The sequence below is a fragment of the Amyelois transitella genome, chromosome Z (assembly GCF_032362555.1).
Source record: "Amyelois transitella isolate CPQ chromosome Z, ilAmyTran1.1, whole genome shotgun sequence".
Classification (NCBI taxonomy): Eukaryota; Metazoa; Arthropoda; class Insecta; order Lepidoptera; family Pyralidae; genus Amyelois; species Amyelois transitella.
The window spans coordinates 8262438-8284515 of record NC_083535.1 but is presented as its reverse complement, the minus strand read 5'-3'; the positions used below and the strand labels follow the sequence as shown (position 1 = coordinate 8284515).

At 32.5% G+C, this 22078-nt stretch overlaps 2 protein-coding genes across 5 annotated transcripts; one reads left to right on the top strand and one right to left on the bottom strand.

The window, feature by feature from the left end:
* Window positions 1-3561: 3561 nt before the first annotated feature.
* On the top strand, window positions 3562-9715 carry LOC106133979 (uncharacterized). Of its 3 annotated transcripts, XM_013333906.2 has the most exons (4): window positions 3562-3741; window positions 5699-6074; window positions 7633-7843; window positions 8327-9715. In XM_013333906.2, the coding sequence occupies exons 2-4, from the start codon at window positions 5866-5868 to the stop codon at window positions 8582-8584; spliced, it is 678 nt and encodes a 225-aa protein (XP_013189360.2). In that variant the 5' UTR covers window positions 3562-3741; window positions 5699-5865; the 3' UTR covers window positions 8585-9715. The 3 variants fall into 3 exon arrangements, with proteins under 3 accessions (XP_013189360.2, XP_060809456.1, XP_013189361.2); XM_060953473.1 differs by lacking the exons at window positions 3562-3741; window positions 5699-6074 and adding an exon at window positions 7053-7150; XM_013333907.2 differs by lacking the exons at window positions 3562-3741; window positions 5699-6074 and adding an exon at window positions 7157-7430.
* A 280-nt stretch (window positions 9716-9995) lies between these two features.
* Window positions 9996-21827, bottom strand: LOC106133978 (endoplasmic reticulum mannosyl-oligosaccharide 1,2-alpha-mannosidase). Of its 2 annotated transcripts, XM_013333905.2 has the most exons (12): window positions 21500-21827; window positions 20858-21062; window positions 19702-19842; window positions 19422-19536; window positions 18824-19009; window positions 18463-18611; window positions 17484-17672; window positions 16529-16716; window positions 15586-15694; window positions 13817-13996; window positions 13484-13624; window positions 9996-13194 (listed from the first exon to the last, which is right to left on the bottom strand). In XM_013333905.2, exons 2-12 carry the CDS (start codon window positions 21020-21022, stop codon window positions 12979-12981), a joined length of 1779 nt encoding a protein of 592 aa, XP_013189359.2. In that variant the 5' UTR covers window positions 21023-21062; window positions 21500-21827; the 3' UTR covers window positions 9996-12978. The 2 variants fall into 2 exon arrangements, with proteins under 2 accessions (XP_013189359.2, XP_060809454.1); XM_060953471.1 differs by lacking the exons at window positions 20858-21062; window positions 21500-21827 and adding an exon at window positions 20098-20180.
* Window positions 21828-22078: the final 251 nt, after the last annotated feature.

Sequence of the window (22078 nt, the reverse complement as noted above, 5' to 3'; positions counted from 1 at the left end):
AAAAATACAATATTTGCAACGTAAGTACACTCTATTTTTACAATTTATGTGAAGCTTACTGTGAATGAATATACATCGCGTTTAAGTTTGGCATGTGTACTATCAAATACGAGTTCATCATACTAAAATAAAAAATATTTGTAAATGTTTTTGAGGTGTGGGCTCAGACAGGGGGTGGAAGGCAAAACGGGTAGTACCCTTTTTGCCCGCTTAATATTTTTGGTTTAAAGCATGGCTTTAATTGATCATCTCTATTTCAGATGGTGTACAATTATAAAAGAAAAACTGAGAGAGCATCTTGGTCGGAGAGTACGCTAAGAGAAGCAATGAATGAGGCAAAAAAAACCTCAATAAAAGGTGCTGCCACTAAATATGGAATATCCTACAGTGTTTTACAGCGACGCATGAAAACAGGTTCTTCTGTCAAGAGTCTCGGTAGGTTCAAATCAATATTTACAAATGATGAAGAGCTAGAGTTAGTTCAGCATCTAAAGTCCCTAGATTCTCTATTTTACGGACTTACTAAGTCTGAATTTTTGCGATTGGTTGGTGAATTTGCTAAGCGCAAAAATAAGCAAACAACGTTCAAAAATAATACTGCAGGAAAGCAATGGTTCAAAAACTTCAAAATGAGGCATCCTGAAATAGTACTGAGGACACCAGAATCTACGTCCATAGCCAGATTACAAGCATTTAATAGGCCAGCTGTCAACAGGTTCTACGATTTACTTAAAAGCTTATTAGAATCAGAAAAAATTCGGCCCGATATGATTTACAACATGGATGAAACAGGTGTCAGAACGTCATCCACTAGACCACCTAAAGTACTGTCCAATTATGGTAAAAAACTGAAGAATATTTTGCACCATCTGCTGTTTACAATCGTGAAGTACAACCACAAGAACCTCATCGCAATGATCACCATCTTAACCTTCTTCAGGTAACTGAAAATTTACCAGCGCAGATTTTTGATGAGGAACATGAGCCACCTGCTCCACCGTGCTCTGAAAATTTAAACCAGCTGATGGAAAATATTCAACCTACTCAGACTGAAACAATAAATCAAAACCCTAAAAATGCTGAAGTCATTGAACAAGTAGAAGTAGAAACATTTCCTTCTGCATTATCGCAGGTAGATCGAGGAACAGCTACACCGCCGCCGACCATAGAATTCCTGAACACATGAAATATTCTTCAAGAAATTCATCCATTTCCACAAAATACTCAAAGAATAACAAAGAGACGTAGACAGCCACAAAAATCTGAAATTCTAACTAGTACTCCGGTAAAAACTCTACAGAAAGATAAATTTGAAAAAACACAGATGACGAAAGTTAGCACGCCAAAACCATCTACATCTGGACAGAAAAAAATGAAGGGGAAGGAAAAGAAAGAAGGGAAAGAAAAGAAGAAAACTGACCATATCAGCGAAAATATAGATTTTTTTTGCATTATATGCAGAGAAAAATACGAAAGTCCTCCTACAGAGGACTGGATCCAGTGCTCACAATGTCAAGAATGGTCTCATGAATCATGTTCTTCTTATAGTGGACATGGATCGTACTTTTGTGACATCTGTTTTGATTAATAGATTAAATTATATACCATACTAGCTTTTGCCCGCGGCTTCGCCTGCGTTAATTTCGCTTTCATAAAAAGATTGCTTAGATAAAGAGCCTTACATTGACATAAACTAATATAAACTAATATTATGCAAAAAAAATAGATGTACCGACGTGAGTGCGTGTTTGAGGATGCTATTCAATCACGCAAATTCTAGTGGATGGATTTTGATGAAACTTACGTACACGGGAAGAAAAAAAAAGTCAAAAAACGCAGCTGTTAAAAAACGAATAAATTCTAAAGACAAAAAAGGAAATTATAATAATGGAAAGTTAAAGTATCTCTTTGTATACAACATTTGCTGTCTTGCCCATTGGAGACATCACAAATTAACTGTCACAGCTGGTGACCCGCGAGCAAGCGACGTAGAGCTGTCCGTGTGAGAAGCAAATCGTCCTGAGGTCGACTCCGGCTGCTCCAAGTGTTTGACCTTGCGATTTGTTAATTGTCATCGCGAAACATATAGCCATTGGAAACTGTACACGCTTAATTTGAAATGGAAAGTTGTTGGGAATGAGGGGAATGCGCGGTATAAAAACAATTTCACCAGCTGCATGCTGCTCACATGCTGCAAGCATCGGTACTATCTAATTTTGCCAGCGGCTACAATTGCGTTATTTATTAAATTCTCGTGGCGCCATCTCGTATCGGATGGTCAAAAAATAAATATCTAAACCACGGGAACTAAATCAATGGTGAAATGGTAAGTACTGGCGTTACTACATGTGTGTTATTCCTGCTAATCTTGAGGAGCATGGCAACCGTCGCCGATGCGGGGCGCGTCAAACCCTACCTACATAAAAAAAAATTCTTCTCAAAGATGTGGTGAAACGGTAAGTGCTGGCGAAACTAAATCAATGAATAAAAGAAGTTTTAATTATATAATTAATTAAAAAATTAGCCAGCGGCTACAATTGTGTTATTTCGTAAATTCTCATGAGGCGCCATCTCGTATCGGGTGGGCAATAAATAAATATCTAAACCACGGGAACTAAATAAATAAACAAAGCATAATTAATTTAATCAATAAAATGCTATTTTTTCAATCATAATAAATATGATAATTAATTATTTATAGCTTTTTATATCGATTCAAAAATGACGAAGTTCCATACAAACTTGCACCCCCTATTTCATTTCCTTGGGATAGAATTTCAGGATAAAAAGTAGCCTATATTCTAATCCAGGTTACTAACTATATCTGTGCCGAATTTCGTTCAGATCCGTTCGGTAGATTTTGCGTGATGCGCGTACAAACATACAGACAGACAGACGGACAGACAGACAGACAGACAGACAGATAAAAATTCAAAAAAAATTGTTTTGGCTTCTATTGACCCTAAAAAGACCCCTTACAATATTTTTTCTTAAATATCTTCAATGTACAGACAATGTTCAGTTACAGTTTTATTATATGTATGGATTCTTTTTGCCCGCTTAGGGTACCCGTTTTACCGATCCCCTAAGGGCAAAACGGGTTTTTAGATTATTTTTTTTAAACTGATATTACTTAATTATGATGATTGTTTAGTTCATTTTCACTGATGATTGTGATAGCCAAAGAGGCAAAGTTTCGTTATGTTTTTGTTTTTTAATACAATTCTATTCATTTACAAAGATTTTGATTGATAAACCTTAAGAGGCCCGCGTTGCCCGACCGTCCCCTAGGTACCTATTTGTTTCATTAACTTCTCCACATTTTGACACATTTAAATAATTATCACTAAAAATATTTCAATGCGCCCTAAAATATAAAATAAGAACAGTACTTAACTACGTACGATTTTGTGATATATATGTGATGATAACAATGATGTGTGGTGTGATAAAATGATTAGGTTATTAAAAAAATTGTATGAGTTCATTCTAGGTTAATATCAACTTATAGAAAATTGTGTTAAGTACTCATATTAAGTTGTAACTGGTAACCAAACAGGTGGCATGGTATAGCGTAGCGAACCAGTCCACAGTCGTCCATAAGTATACAGTTCTGCGCACACGCATATGTTCGATGTTCTTAACGCGCAAGTGAAATCGAAATACCGTTGTGTATTATGTGATTTCTCCCTATTACTTCTATAACCTCAAACAGATTTGCTGCATCACAATTCATTACAGGTACGTAGAAACAAACAGTTTTAACAACGTCTAATTTAGGTATATTTAATTGGAAATTCTAAAGTCTCATTGCCAATAAAATATCGACGACGTGACATATATGACCTGTGTTATCAGAAGCAAGTTCAAATCTAAGTGTGATCAAAGGAAATGTTTAATAACTTCGATCTCCATACAGTTTGTCTATACTTCTTTTTTATTTAACTCAAGAACCTAAGTAAGTAGTTTGAAGTGGCTAATATTTATCTTAATATTAAAAATATTGTTAACATTATGTTCATAATTAGAATTATACTTTCAAAGCAAGGTTTTAATTTTTCAATTCAAAAATAATCAATTACGTAAATAAACTAGTTCATAAAATAGATACCTACCTAATAACCAAAAAAATGTGACTAAAGTATTAAAACAAACAAATTTCAGTGTGTTAGGTTGATTAGAATATAATTATAAGATTAATAGAAATACCGGATAATGTCAATTATTGACACAAATATGTTTACATTCTGACGCTATGACAAGCAAACAAGTGTAGGTACCATATGTGGTTAACAGCTGGTATATACTTAGGTAGGTACTTCATAAAAAATTCCAATAACGAAGTAGGTAAGTATCTTATTTACCTATTTTGTGCCTCATAATGAAACGTTAAGAGTTTGTAAATAAAATACTATAAAAAATAATATTTTTTTTCCTGTGTGTTAATCAAGAAGGGGCTCATAATTCCATAATATATTTCTTTACAAAAGTGTAGTAAAAAATGTATATTAGTAGGTAAGTTGTTTTTTCCTAGATTTCAAATAGATACGTCTAAAGGTACAGAAGGCATGTAAAATTATGACAAACATTTTAAATTGGGAACTTGATCCCGCCATCTTGACGCTCGTCCTAATTTAGGTTCTGTGTGTTCTTAATAAGCTATACTTGACTGAATTCGTAATTAATTTTTTTGTATCTGCCTACCTAAAGTTATTAATTTGTTAGGTGCTTATAATTTTAGAGACATTTGGTTGTATTGTGTCTGAGACGTGCATAGGTGCTAGACAGGTTAAGCTCGATTGTATACCTATGAAAAGACTCTGCCTGTATCTAGTAGGTACCAGCTTAGATAATCTAGAAAAGATAATCTTGAAGTTTATTTACTTTATCGCATTGTATGATGTATAGAACATACAAACATACCTTCTACATAAAACCAGGTTCTAAGGCTGTAATTATTTTGTTTTACTTAATAGGTAACTAGTTTATAGTTACTAATGAAAACGTGTACGTAGGTACATATACATTTCTTTGGTTGCATTCGTTAAAGGTCATGCTTAGCTAAGCACCAAACAAAGAGGGGTCAACGACATTTAAAAATAATTTTATTACACCTGAGTTCTCGCTTTCTTTCAAATAACTCTTATTCATGTTACTGAAAGTACGTGAAATATATAAATATGAATGAAACATTACAAATCGTGATTAAGGTAAAACTGGGAGTTAGACCTATTGTGATGTAAAATAAGAACAGCAGAAATTGAAATATGTTCCTACATACAAGCCTAAATACCTACTTATGCAAATAGTTATACATACTTGATCCCTTGGATGATAACGAGTTGGTTTTTAAAAACCTTTCTGTACGGTTCTGTAAAAAACTCTGTACCTACCAATAAAATTATTTTCATCGAAATTCTAAAGACCTCTCTAAAGCAATCTTTAAAAAAAAAAGGAAAATTTAATTTTTGGTAGTCTTCTTACGAAGTTTAGTGGCGATTTATTGAATGACACCACCTTCCAAATGTTAACCTACGTACCTATAGTCTTTGAGTAAAATACCTGAACAGAGTTGACAAAACTATGAAGATCTTGTTTCGGTTTATGCTACAAACCCCTAAGAACGAAAAATATTTTTTACTATCACTTTTTCAGATTATCAAAATAGTAACTACCATATTCAAAATTATTTTCGCAGGCTCCACAGTGGCTCCAATCAATTCGAAACCTGGAGCCGGTTCCACAAGCAAAAGTGGGGCCGGTTTAGGAAAGACATCATCGTCGTATGGGAAAAGTTCGTCAACATTCGGGAAAAATGACAAAAGTAGTGGCAGCTCCATTGCGCCTAAAATAAGCAAGTCGTCTATGCCAGTATTAGGTGGAAAGAGTTCTAGTGGATCTTCGGGTATCAGCAAAAACTACCCATCTTTCACTCCACCAAAAAGCAGCAAGCCTTCAGTCAGTTTGGGTATAATATGGATTCCAACGAGAAAAAATAAGAAAAAAGAAGCTGTTTATAAACCCAATAACTACAAATATGATTATTCGGATAAATCACCATCAATGTACAAATTGTAAGTATTGAACTATACCTATCGTGAGAGCGTTATCTATTAATTAAAAAATGTTACCTATTTGGGCATTCTTACGTTCATCTTACAACTGAGAAGAAGGTATTATGATAATACCTTTATAGGATTTATAGGATAATACTATTATCCTTCTTTGGAATTTAATTCTTTTAGGCTGATTAATAATTATTTAAAGTTAATAATTGCATTATTGTAGTGCGCTCGCAAGTTCCAAAGCATCTTCTGTTTGGCCTATTATAGAAATTAGAAAGATTTTTTTATTGTAGTTTAAAAAATAAAGTACAAAATATAGATACCTACTTAAGCTTAAAATCTATTTTAATGTACAGGGTAATAATATTACACTCGGCTTTATGCCATGATATGATCATAACGGCTACATTATTTTACTTTTATTCATTTTACAGTGAAGGTATTCTAAAAGACACCCCAAAAAACAAATACAACGATTGCTATCTGCGTACATACAATATTTTTTTTAAATATTATTATAAATTAATTATATCTGTCACGAAAAGACTGAACTAAAAGGCCACGATTATGGCTAGAATGATAGGATTGAGATCCAAATAGTGACAGACAGAGTCCATCGCCCAAAAGAAAACTCCTAAGTTTATATATTTTTCCATCATACATTTTAACAAACCGCACGGCATAAGATTTTCTTGGAATTTTCTTTTTCGCAAACAAATATTGAATCTGTTCAATTAAGTATTAAACAGAATATGAATTTTAATTACTTTATTATTATTTTTTTCAATTAAGATACAATAGTTTGTATCTCCATCTACCATCCACCACTGCAATGCACACTGAGAATGCACAGGTTCCTAGATCCACCGTGTATACCTTGTTTGAATTTTGATTCCCAAACTAAGACTTCCAATTCTCCAAAAGTGTGATAAGTTTAATTACTGGTAACACTAGTGTCAACGTGACGCGACATCACTGACATCTGTCATAATGGCTTTTAGCTGTCAATATTACCTACTTCATGTCAGTGAGTTGATTTGATGTTTATGCAAGCTTTTGTTTTGTTTATCACAGTAAACAAAGAGGTGGGTCGGTAAAGAGGTGACATCTTAACTGTATTCCTTACCTTTTATTAGAAAAAACTCGGAAATTTCGGTGCCTGAATTAACGATTATATTTTCATTATAAATTAAACGCGCCGAAAGGTCAATTTTTTGTTAAATAATAATTTAGTTTTACTACCAAAACTCTTTGGTTGATGCGTTTTCGCCTCGCCATCAACATGCAAGAGAATAACAACTTTCAGACAATCATAAGCACATGGCGACGTTTGTCTGGAGAACAAATAGAAACAACTACTGTGAGGTAAATAAAACTTGTCGGTGATTACCGGTCAAGCTTTTATAGTCCATTGTTTACGTATTTCCATAGTGTGTGTTGTCGACAGTAGGTAATTTGATCTTTGCATATTCGAGTTAGCGTTCGTGGACTCGCATCCAGTCCCACTGAGCGACCTATCTTTTTACTAAAACTGCTTATAAAGACTTTTTATGCGTATCATTTCTAGTATGTCTGGAGACTCCCCTGATTACGACCTGTACAAAAAGAAAGAAGAAGAAGCTAACCTGTTGATTCCTGAGAGGAGCAAAGCACCTTTAGCGACAATTGCGAGTGCTGAAGTAGCAGCGGCGGCGGTGGATGTCCCACCACCTGAAAATGTTGGCAGTATTCCAGACGAAAAACAAGAGCTCTTGAAGTTTGATAAAGATGAAACCAAGGTAAATAAAAATTTTATACATTATATTTATTAAAATTGAGCATTCTTGAGACTTTCTTGAATGTCAAAACATAAAGACACCTGACAAGAACTTGAGATATTAAGCAGAGTAGTTATATGTAAAGTTTATTAATCAATTTGGCTGAACAAAGATGTGATTTATGTATCTTTATTTTATTAAAAATCCATTCCAATTTAAGACATCATTGAAATTTTAATTTGAAGATCATAAAGGAGGATATTGCAACTTAATTTTACAGAAATAGTTAACAGATTATTACCTCTCTAATCATAACTGCTGGCCAAATCTACAATTTAAATTATAATACATTGAGAATAATTGATAGTGTTTCAAAGTGTTCTTGTGAATCACAACTTCGGGTTTAGTTTCCCATAACAAAGTTTGAACTTATAGGGGCAGCTTATTCTGTGTAATTGTTGCAATATATATGTATATACCTATATATATATTATTCTATTACAGGATGGTTCCGGAGATACAAAAGAAAAAGATGACAAAACTGATAATGATGAAGATTATCTCGAGAACAAAGATATTGAAAAGAAATCAACAGACGGTAAGTGGGATAAGGATAAGTTTGCCGACAATGTAGATAGTGTCTACTTAAGGCCCCCTCCGCCACATAAGGCCCGCTCTACAGCTTCCACTGCTGAAGAAAAAGACTGCTGCATTGAATGCCTGTATTACACACTTCAGTGTTGTGATTGTGTCTTAATGTAAACAATGCATTTTCATTGGTGAAAATTCAGTGGGTTTACTCTTATTGATAGACCATAGTGTTAACATGACTGAAAGTAAAACTTAGATAAAACATATTATTGATCTAGCTACCTTTTACCCACTATAGTAATTTTAAACAGATCATTTCTATTTATTTCTCGGATTGTTTACTCAAAAAATTAAACAATAAAAATAATTATATATTCTTTACTTTTAGTGCAACACTAATTTGGTCCTTTTAATTTTTATACTATTATCAAATACATTGAATTTTCATCAGTTATATCCGAATTAGATTCATTAACATTAATAAAAACAATGCCATTGTTGCATACTTAATTAATAACTTAGAATAAGTTCTTTATAATTTAAATAACTAAGTTGCCATTAAAATGTATCATTTACATTTGAGTCTCCAACCTTGCCTTAACAACCTTCTCTGTTGTTTTCAACAAATTTCTTTTTTTGTTTTTATATTTTTTGAAGTAATAATATTCATGTGTACATCATCCTAGTATGTCGTCATAGTTCCTAGTAAAATGTTTATAATAATTTATAGAGCGAATTATGATTCTGAAAGAAATTGTATGCATGAAGCCTTTATTTTTGTTTAATACCTTTATATAATTTTTATGTTGTTTCCTTGCAATTTAAGGTTGTGTGTGAGCTGTGTTGAAATGTGTGCTTCAAACAGCTTACATTTTATTAGGTTTCTTTATATAGTTATTTGATAAAATGTACATTCCATTAAATTGCTTGATACCGCTGACATAACTTTATCAAATGATATATTTTCTATTCATGAATTTACATGTATTTTGATAACTAAATATACATACTATAAATTTTGTGGTATTTAGAGGTATTTTTAATGGATATAAGTAACGAGATTATATGTAATTCTCAATATCTTTGCCTATGTAAATTTTACAGGTGCTCAATAAGTTAAATTTATATAAATTAGGGTATCAAAACTTGACCTCATGTTAATTCTATGAAATTGACTTTCTTAATATTATTAATTGTCTTGTAACAAAATATATCTTGTAACAAGGCGATATTCCATATAGTACTTTTTGTACTTTGATATTAAAGTAGTAAATATTTTCAATAAATTTACATAAATTTCAATTTGTTTTTTATTATTCTTCAAGTCTCTGGTCAAGTATAGAAAACGACCAAGTGATATAACTTCCAAAAATGTTTACCTTGATTAAAACTAACTTGAGGAATGATTGCTTAGTCTTTTGTTCAATACCTTTCTTAGTCATTTCGGAACAGTGATAGTAGTTTGGTAGGAGCTTACCGAGACAGTGGCGGTGAAATATAAAACTACACCTACATACCAATAACAAAATTAAAACGGATATTGGCAATAGCTAGTACAAAAATATAAATGAAACAACGTTAATTAATAAGTCAAGTAGTTAAAATGTAATATCAAATTATTATTCAATACAACCACCGTAAAATAACACAACATTAGTTAGTGAATAATAAAACCTAGATATTTTTCTAACTATGCACTATGTTCATAGAACGAGTACAAATTCAGTATACATACTGAAAAGTTGTAATAACTATACATGTATTCATTAAAAAATTCACTTCAATATTTAAAATAAATCACTTTTGCTACATTAGTAAAGAATTAAAAAAATACTACTTTGATTCGCATTCATACAATTCCTAGAATTTTAGAGCCACAGCTAGTTTCATGGTAACTAAATAAATGACAGTTTATTTTTAAAATGACTACTTATATAAGTCTTTAAAAAGGGGCCCATTACATCACACGTAGTTTGAAATACATAGGCGTAGCATAGATCGAAATTAAGAACAAAAGACATTTATAGAAGTGTAAAACTTTCATAAATGTTTCAATAAGTATGTGAAACATGACATTTAGTGATATTCAAGGAAATAAAATCTTTTTTATTTGTTAAAAATATGATCATCTGATCGTTGCCTTGCTTAAATTTGTTAAATTAATATAACGATATTGTAATCGCAAAACAATAAAAGATATCATTCAACTTTACAATTTTCCTAGCAATAAAATAAACTTCACACGGTCCAACCGTTTCCACTCCTTTCCAAAAATCAAGCGCCATTTATTAATTTGTTTCACACAACAAAATGTATGCTATAAATTAATTAGTTGTTTTTTCTTAATTCCATAAGTATTTAATAACAAAATACATTATATCCAAGCATAAAACAACTCACAGCTTATTTTTATGTACACATTAAGAATATTAATATAAATAACACTACATACTCAAAATCTAACAACAAAAATCGACATGAAAATACCTACATCCCTTCAACCTCAGGCCAAAAAAAAAACATTTTTGATGTTTGGTTAATCTTAAACAAATGAGCCATCAAACATCCGGCACGTTCAAATGTTACATTAACATATTACAATACACAATTATAGATAATCTTATTCTAATTAGTGAAAAATCAATATGATGGGTTGTATCCATTACATGAAGTCTTCTTTTATAGAGTATACATTTTTGAATATATGTATATGCTAGATAGTGTACTCGTCATTACTCTAATAATAAATTATTTTTGCAAATAGCTCAAGTTACATTATAATTTTAAAAAATGTTTAGTGCTGTATATTTGTTTTCAAAATACTAGTGATCGCTTTCCGACGTGGAAATGCATTCAAAAGATGAAAAACCAATCGATCAAACGTTGTGACTGGCAAATTGATATTCACAATTATCAATTAAAAGATCGTATAAATTCGTCTTGTCTATATTGTAAGTACATTAAACTGGCGCATTCATTCATACATAAAATATTGTACAACAAACCTCAATAGCTAACTGCCACGTCAAACATTAATTCTATGAAGACTACTTACATAACCGTAGTTATTTTTTAATTGGTATATAAGATTTAGTTAATTTTCTTAGATGTTAAATGGTTTTATTAATGGTGCATTAAAATATGAAGAGACCGGTCTAAATAAACAAAGGTAAAATACGTTTTACTGTGAGAGAATCAATAAAGATTATTAAATATTAATGCAAGAACCTATCCATATGTCTGTTACGTTTTCATAGAAAGACAACTAATATTGATAAAATTTAATAATAATTGTCTGAAGTCACATATACCTATCCTTAAATATAAAAGTTCACACGTGAACGGAAAATATGGGAATTTTAGTTTCGGTTTAGTTTGTCAATATCTTTAATTTTTTACAGATTACTCCCCTAAATGCTCTCATGGGATGAGAAAAACGGGAATTAAGGTTTTAAACAGGCGGAGTTGTGATAAGCTAAGTCTGATATATTACACGGCGTTAACGTATATATCAATGGTAAAATTAACCTTGATATTGGACTTATTATTGTGTTGCCAACTATAAATTCTCTATAAATCATTAATGAAATAAAATAAAAATCCTGAATATTTCTTAAAAACAATAGAACTTATAACTTAACAGTACATTAGTAAAAAATTCTAAAAAACAAATTTCATCCAAATAGACTCTGTCATTAGAATAATTGCGGACTACAAACGTAATAACATCTATACTTAATGCAATATCTATAAAATATTATTCCATAAAATGTTTAATTATGAACAAAATATTTATTCATTTATAATATTGTGAGAACGCCAATTAATATAGAAAAAAACAATGTCATTGAGATAAAATTATATCTATTTTAATCATTACTAAAACTGAAATAAGATTATCAGAAATCAAAAAATGGATGATAAAAAAGTATGAAGACCTTTTCGGATAACAAAATATGTGTGCGACATGACCACCTTATACTATATTGTATTGTAAGTTTTATTATGTGCTCATATTAAAGTTTTAGGATGAATAATAAGTGCCATTATCATTAAAATATATAATAGACAATCACTTATTTAACTATCTTATTTTCCTTTGGAAGTGTCAGCAAATAGTAATGAATTATTAAGTTAAAAACAGCAATTTTTAGGAAAACGCAGTCTTTACCTACCTAAATAGAACTAGAGAACATATGTAACATTAAACATATCCCAATCAAAACATACATTTTGAATAAAATAAACCAGAAAGCTACCTTATCGATAGTAAATTTTCACCAAAAAATATTCAAGATAATTTTAATGAATGCCCGAGGGCATGCTAGGTTCAAATAGGCATTTCATTAGCGTCAAAAAATCCTAGATTAGTCAATCGTAGCTGATCAGAAATCTGTCAAGAATTCTTAGTTTTATATATATGTATAATATCATACAACTTCCAATGTAATAAATACACTGTATTTAAATAAGTCAGTCTTTCCGTCAGAATATAACGACGTCCAAGATTTAATTTATACAATTTATGGGATCCTATAAACCCAACAATATTATGTCTTTGGATGTTAATTCTCGTGTATAGGTAGTGGGTGGGCCTCAGAATTGATTACATACCGGTTGAGGTCAATGACATATCTGTCCTCACTAAACAATAGGTACAGGTATTTGAGCGTTTCCGAGAGGAAGAAAGATTCCATCATGTCCCTTTGTAAAGGCTTCTCTGATTTCACATTCGCAAGCGATGTGTATCCGTTTGACACTTTAGCGTATTTCTCGAATCCCTGAAAAGAAACAGTTCAAATATGTATTATACATAAAGTAGATAAACCCAATTATGGGTTACTTGGGGCCAGGATTATGGTAAAACAAAGATTTCATGGATTAGAGCATAACACCTAGCCTTTGGTAGCGGTCGAGCCCGAATCATCGCTCCCACTACAGGCGCACACGAGTATGTATATAGCACACTGCGTACATTTATATCCTACCCTATCTTTATCCCTCATTATTATTTATTTCTAAAGTCTAGAAGTCTACAGAGCTACATTTTCTTGATATAAAAATAAGTACTTGGTAAATCTGCCAGCCCCAATCCTGATAGGTGGTGTTGCCAGTGATCTGGTACAGGTACCACAGGCTCTCGACGAATTCCGGCCGCAGCAAACTGTGCGCGTCTGCTGTTTTTGTATACATGTCTTCAGTACTGCTGACCTGAGGACAAAGTAACATTAAGCAATAGCCGTATGTATACAACTACTTATTTTCATCCTGTAGGAAAATGAAAACGGATTAAATAATAATTTAAAAAGTTCCTTATACTCAAATTATAATTACTACTATATTAATATAACAGGTCTCATCTTTGCGTGATCCTGTGGAGTCCAATTTGAATAAAAAACATACCATATTAAAATGTGTTATCTCAGGTGCCAAAAACGTGGGATGCGCAGCGTAGGTTAAATAGCAGGTTTGCATGAGCTCCTCAGCCATCATCATGTGCCAGTCTGGGAGCCCGTTAGCGTGACCAAGCGCCAGGGTGCCAGGCAGGAAACAAGTCAAATGGTCCATTTTGGGGATGAATGTCTGGAACAAATAGGTTTAAAGGTAAAAAACTAGATGGATTAGAAGACGGCCGAACGATATCGAAAACTATCCCTACTATTTATTATAAATGCGAAGGTAACTTTGACTGTGTGATACGTTTTCACTCATAAACCAATGACAAGATTTTGATAATTTTTATGTTAACCTTTTTGCGGCGAACGAAGTCGTGGGCCTACACACACCACCACACCTAGTACTACATAATCTTTAAAAACCGAAAGAATCTATATAAAGCATAAACATCAAGCCAACGAATGTTAGTACGTTTGTTCGTTAATTTGATTTTGTTTTGACCAGCATTAATCACACACAAAAGCTAGGTAAGCTAATTCGTTGGCCTTATGTGACTCGGTTTGTAAGTAACTTAAGATAGTAGTAACATTTATTATTTTAATCGCCAACTACACAAAGTACTAAAACTGAGATATTTTTACTACGATTTTGCGATTAGTCATGTTCATGAAACACAAGTAAATCATGCAAGACAAATAATAATGTCTTAACGATATCACGAATAGACATTAATTCTGAAAGACACATGAATACTATACTATATCATGCACACAAAAAAGGTTTTCAGTAGGTATAATCTAAGTACTTACTTAATTAGGTTTTTACATTCATAATTTAAAAACATTGCTTTATTGCTGAATGTTTATCAAAAAATATTTGACGTTTTTATTTTCAACTGAACATAGAAAGGTATACCTTTGCTAGCCTAGCCTAGCTATAGCTAAAGGTATATGCTTTTAAGACTTAAAAATATAGGTACGATCCATATGTAAGTCAAACAGCCCATGTACAAAGATACAATACTTAACTGGTAATATGCTATTTAAATAGAGAATAAATTGATATGACTTTGACCATGACTTTTAGTCAAATTAAAGATGCACTCAGCTCACGTTTGCATAGGCTTTACAAAAACAATGCAGTCTCTATTATCATGTAAATATAGGAACTGTAAATCATTATTTACCATTCGTTACGCATTAGTCGTGAGCGAACAACGGTCCAATGACCTCTAAAACATATAATATATGGATAATATGAATTACCTTCGATATTATTCTTGTGAAGATATAGACAATTTACATTTAATTAATACCATGATATAATGATTTTATATCAGAAAAATATTTATATACATACATACATACATAAAATCACGGGTAGACAGAGCCAGCAGACTAGAAAATTAAAAGGCCACACTGAGCTGTATGGCGTAATGATACGATAAAAATCGTAGGATTGATATTCCACTAGTGACAGGTTGCTAGCTCGTAAGCCTAAAAGATGAATACCAAATTTATTAGGATTTCCCTAGGTTGAGTTTTACAATCTGCACGAAATGAAAACCAGTTGGCACAACGCTTTGGTTATTACTATCTGACTAGCATGGAAGCATGCTATTATTCTCTTTGTCGCCTTTAACGACATGGATTGGAAAGAGAAGAAGTAGTCCTACGCTAGTGCTGATATATATCCATATGTATATAAGTGCCGGAAACCGCACGGGTCCGGGAAAGAGGCGTGATTAATCTATGTATAGAACATTGATTCCTCACCTCAGATCCCGCGGACAATTCTCCAATAAACAAGTGTTTGTTAGGGGATGATCTTCTCGCTAGGAATTCCCTGACTCCTTCCATTGCAGTCATGTAGTCATCTAATAAACTGCAATTAAAAATATTATACACGATTGGAGCATCCTTTAAATATAGTTAAAAATCCTATAATTTAAGACGATAGTAATACCATAAATAATGTAGTTGAAACTATAGAGATGATGTGTTTAATCTTGTACTGAACTCATTTCTATATATATATATATATATATATATATATATATATATATATATATATATATATATATATATATATATATATATATATATATATATATATATGTAATTATGTTCGCAAATGCAACATCAAAAATGTAAGAAAGGTTTGCCCAAAGGTTTATATGGGTATAATATGGGTTATTTGGCATTCGCCGCGACAATTGCCACTAATCTCATATCTTTGGCATATAAAAGATAATTGTTAGCATCGTTCGCAGTGCATAATCATTCGCTGACAGCAATTTCCAATAAAGTAACTTCGAAATTAAAGCATCATCATAATAATTATCCGATGTTTGTTCCGAGTGCGCCTTACCTGAGAAGGAACTTGCTTTTCGTTCGTGACCACAATCCACCATAAGTGAAGTTAAAATCAAACGGTTTTCTTACATCGAAAGAAAGCGACAGCTTTCCAATCTAAAGCAGCTATTGTTTAAGTGACATTGATAAAATTACTGCGAGAAAATGGTAGGTTCGTCACAAGCACAATGTGTGTAGAGGGGCATAAAACATATCAGCACATAAATATGAGGTAAAAAATAATAAAATAGGTTAATAAAGTGTCTCTTTATTTAACCTATTTCTTTATTTTTTGAGGTTGATAGTTTTTCTATAGTATAAGGCTATTATTCCAAATTCTATGATACTATTTGTAATGACTTACTAATTAATAGTCTTCCCAGTCTGCAGCCATTGTTTTAGCAAGTATTCGTAGTAGCTGTCTCCACGTGCGCCCAACGTGATGGTGGCATGGGGTAGAAAGTGACCGGTGCCCGGGTTGATGAAAATAGGAACCAGACCGTGCTTCTTCGGCAACTGGTGGATTTTCTCTGACACTGCCGCCGCAGCATCCTATAGACAAATATTATTTTATTTTGATTAGGTAGATTAAACTTTTATTTAATTGCATAAACCAATCGATGCTATAATGCATTTTTATATGCATTCAAAAGCGTCGTCAAAACAGTTGTCTATAAGTAAGGCAGAGTTAATCATCAGACTAGGCTTTTTCCTCAATACTCCGGAAACAGAAAAAAACAGTTGCTTAAATTTGACACAGTCTGAGCTGCGGGTATTGAGCTGTAGGTATTATCATTGAAGGCCACAGCGAACATGCGGAGTTTAGAATTGGTACACCATGATTCAGAACTACTGACTCTTCTTACGGAACATGTGGATGCATTTACGTAATATTTGTAGTGCACGTTTGGTATTGACCAATTTTCTTCATTTTAAAATAAACGCTGATAAGAGAAACACTGTTATTTTTATGTAACTTCGACGTCGTATTTAAATTATATGAGATTTTACGACACACAAATTGCTTGCAGTAGTAGAAAACAAACAGTAATCAAAGCGGCAGAAATATGTATAGCATAACTATTAAAGAAATATGTATATAAAAAAAAGTTGACAGATTTAATTCTATCTCCTTAAGAGTACCAATCTTTAACTTTTGAACATCCACTAACAACAAGAATTATTTTTGTCACAGATGTAGACATTCAAGAGCAACATGGGCTACTTTTTTCGGAAACAGACACGGGGAAGAAGTCCCGTGCAAAATTTGCTATGCAAGCAAGGTTTGCTTTAAACAAATGTTAAATATAGAAACATACCTCGTAAACAGGGTCTTTGGTCGCTCTAGAAAGTTCCCTGAACTCAAGTTGTACTGTGGTCACTTCGGCAGTAGTACTGTAGTGCGACCATTCCGGCGCGTGCGCAGTCTTCATGCCGAGGTTTACGTCGGAATATGGTATCCCAGAAGGCGAGGAGAAAGCAGCCATTAACCGGTCTCCTAAATCTTTCTGCGTCATAAAAAGAAAAAATATTTTAAAAAGAAATCACAATGTTACAAATATGATGTATGATAATTACCTAATTCGAAATGTGATAATTAAACCCATAGTTCGAAAATGCAACTGAAAAACAAGAGTCTGGTGAAAAAAAACCTAACGACTTTCTTATTAAATTGAATGGAATTTTGTTTTAGCATTGTCAAAAGAAAGTACTTATTCATGCTACTGAAGCAAATCACCGCTTCGCGTCAATGAAACGTAGCTACGCAGAACAAAGACAAAGACGATTTCATTATGGCCATAGATTATGGTTGTCTAACTAGATACATACATATAGTCACGTCTATATCCCTTGCGGGGTAGACAGAGCCAATAGTCTTACAGAGACTGAAAGGCCACGTTCAGCTGTGTGACCTTATGATGGAATTGGGATTCAAGTAGTAACAGGTTGCTAGCCCATGGGGTACCGATACCCATTAATATAACTAGATATTAAAAGTACTCGCCCTATAAAACATCTCAGAAAAATAGGGAGACAAAAAAAAATTTCACATATCACAACTTTACAAAAACAAAGCCGACAGACACAAAATCAGTTTCTGAAGCCACATTTAGCTGGATGATTATGTAACTGAGATTGAAACTCAAGAGTGACTGGTTGCTCACTCAATTGACTAATATAAGTATATAAACCTTTCCCATGATTAACTTTAACAATCTAGATGTAACAAGAGTTGGCCGCTGGCTAGGAAGAATAGAAAAAGAAATAAGTATAATTAGTATAAAATTTTCTACTCACAGCTTTATTGAGAAACATGTCGTCACGAGTAAAGTGATAATTGGTTAACAAAGCCCCCAAAACCCTGATGGTAACTTCGAAAAAGTTGACATCTTTATTTTTTGTGAAAACCAATTCATCTTTTATCCATTGTTTTCCTTCCTCAAACTCTGAAACAGGTACATAATTTAAAATAATTACCTATACTTTAAAATATAAAATTTATAGTACAATTGTTTTATTTCAGTAGTTAAACTTTGAACTAGGTACTTAGAAAAAAAGCTCATAATTCAATAATGAAATTGACCAATAGTAATGATACATAACATGGCGACCATGCACATGCAGACTACCGCTCTTTGATTTTCCAGGATATTCTTACCTTCATTTAATCCCATTATGTAAGCTGTATCCAATGCATCGACTATAGTGAGACCCAGAGAAAACCAATCGAATGGCATTCCTGATAAAGGCTTCACATTGTCATGTCCCCAAGCATGTTCTTTGTATCCTTTCCACGCATGTTTGAAACTCTGCACAACGGCTAACTGCCGCGCGTTTGATGGTCCTAAAAACAATATTTATTTGGTGAGTAATAATGTAGAAAAAATAATTAGGGTAGAAGATGATCGTGAAAAAATAAAATAGACACCAAGCGACACAAGTGGATAGGATTACTTTATAACGGAAATTTATGCATCCCTAAAGCCATATGGAAGCCACGACCCCATATTTCATGGCTAAAAGTATAAAAATTAACCAACTAAAGATGGTTAATGGATTTTACAGATTTTTGCCAAACAGCGGCTCTTACCCCGTAAGGGATAAAGACGTGATTGTATGTGTTGTTAGATGACGTTTACGTATTTTCTTATTCTTTTTACATTAATATATATTAATTACCTTTAGGGGACCAAGCCGCAGGCAACAGCAAGTACAAAATAAGAATCAAAATGGATGATACAAAATGTAACAGTTACCTGTGAATACAGGCGGTCGCCTCTCGATTTTTACAACTTCGTTTTGCACAGGCTTTTTGAGTATCATCGTATTCAATACTGGCTCGTTGACTAGAGATATATTTTTTAAAGGTTCCTAAAAATAGGGATAATGTTTATCTAATTGTATGCTGTGGTGGCTTCAAAATTAAGATAACTTTGAGGAGTAATTTTCTGTATAAGGGAGCAATTAAAACAGAAATCCCATTAAATTAATGTAATTTGGGCGTAAAATCTCTCATTAATAAACAAAATCACTCACCTCAACTAAATGGCTAGCATTTGGTATATCTACATCAGGTTCGCTCACTTTTGCAGTATAATACAAAACTAAAACAGTTGCTGCAATAGCAAGGGATGCATACACTAAAGATCTCTGAAGGCGTGACAGTCGATTCCATTTCTGAAACAAATACACTTTTTTTACTATTTTATAAAACAAGTATTTAAATAAAAAATAATTCAGAAAGCAACTCATAAAAATTGTAATCTAAGACACTAAAATTAATGCAAATAAAAAACAATGTGACATTAATTTCTGTATCTAAAACAATTTCTGATAACATTTAATCAGTCTTAACAAAGGCTAAAAAACTACATTTTACAGTTTACAATAGAATCAAACTGATGATGCAAGTTATATAAAAACTAGTCTAACATATAACGATATTCCACTGCCATTTCTCAACAATGGTGCTTCGTTATTCATTTTTTCAGGTAACCGACATGTATTATTCACAAAAGGCTAACAATTACTAAGAGGAGAATAATGTTTTTTGTCTTGGTTTGCTGTTTGCTGAACTGAATAAAAATTTACATTTGTTTAAATTTTTATGTCGTGACAAGGAACATGTTAAAGGTCAACAATGAAAACTGTTTTATTTCTTTTATCTCAAATTAACTGATAAATTAGACATGATGCCCAATTTGATGAAAATTTATGAGCAAATGGCTCGTTAACAGCTGTTACTATATTAATTACATAACACCAAATTTATGAATTATTTGTAGGATAGATAACCGCTCTATTCTATAACTACATACAAACAAATAATCATATGTTATTCTCTTAGGGATTCGCTAGCCAGCTAGGCTTGGATATATTGAAAACCAGGTTTTTGCAAAAAGGAGGAGTGGACAAGTTAATATATTACATTAATTTTTAAATATCCTTTTAATATTATCACAAAAATGGGTTTAAATATTTAGGATCTGTCATAAATCAGTACATAATATTGCTAATGCAGATTCAGGTAGGATGCAACTGAGACAAATGGCAGGATATTGAGTTCCATTAAATTATCTTGTATTTCATAAAACAAACAGTAAAAGCAAAAATGTATTTATTTTCTTCAAAAAGACTTGGTGATTTCTAGTTTTTTGAAGACATTTGCTTTTAAGATACATAATTCACTTACTCTTATAATATTTTGATGAGTGATGGCTTGAACAGAATCTGTGATCAAAATAGATGTATCTTTGTTGGATGTCCAACCAACCCTTCCAAAAGTGGTGGAAGAGACTGCATGCGATTCATTGAATTCAATCTGTATATCGGGGCTGGGCTCTTTCATTGTGAACATTTATTTAGATTAGACAATATTGCAGAAGATCCATTGCATCCTGCCAAAAAAAAAACATTATTTCTTAAGAGTAGACAGACTTTCCTCAGATATTTTGTTGAGTGTTAGTCTTAGAATAAATGACTGAAAAATGGTGAGATTTAAGCTAATCCAAATTGCTCTTACTTCAGGCCACTGGATATGTAACCATGATCCAATACGTGTTTCTCTACAAGGTTGCAATGGACAAGCACTCCTGGAGCTTCACGTCAATTCAATTCAAAATCTTTATTGCATATCATAAAGTACATCAGTTGAATTACAGTTACTGCTTATAAATAGGTACAATATGAACCCTGTTGGGCATCGCAATTTTTAAATAATATAGAACGGCGGGTAGGCAGGCACGTCACAGGCGTACTAAAGCTAGGTGGATGATGATGATGATGATGAGTACGTTGTGAAGTATGCAAATTGTAGGTAAAAGACGAGACTTACTCTTAGTAGGTAGAAGTACGTACTCCAAATTTCGTTCCCATTAGAAAATTTTCAATAATTAGCCGGAAAATAATTATTACCACGTCTGAACGAAATACGGTACAAGAGAAAAAGCACGATTTCGGATATTTACGTTATTTGGGTTTTTGATAGATAGTCACAATTATAACATCAAATTATCATAAATTACAGATATATTCAATCAATTCAAAAAATTGTCCCGGATTTCATTTTAATTTTCAGCTCCGCCATCCCATCTGAAAATCGTTATCTAGGTAGGTACTTGTACTACCTAACCTAGCCCTCTGTAGGTTACTATTCAAAGAGTTTCCAACTGTCTCTCATAAATTAGCGCTACTCCGTGTAAAACAATGAGCGGTTTAGATGACATATGAAAATTGTCTATTCTCTCAAACTGATGACATAGACTATAGACTAACATTTATAATTGGTTTATGGCTTAGGACAGATGCCTATAGATACTTTACACTCCGAACCTAAACGTAAAAGAGCTATGCGCGCTTTTATCGAAATCTACTTAATTTCGATTAAACACGCTTATTCTCGAGAGATTTTTCG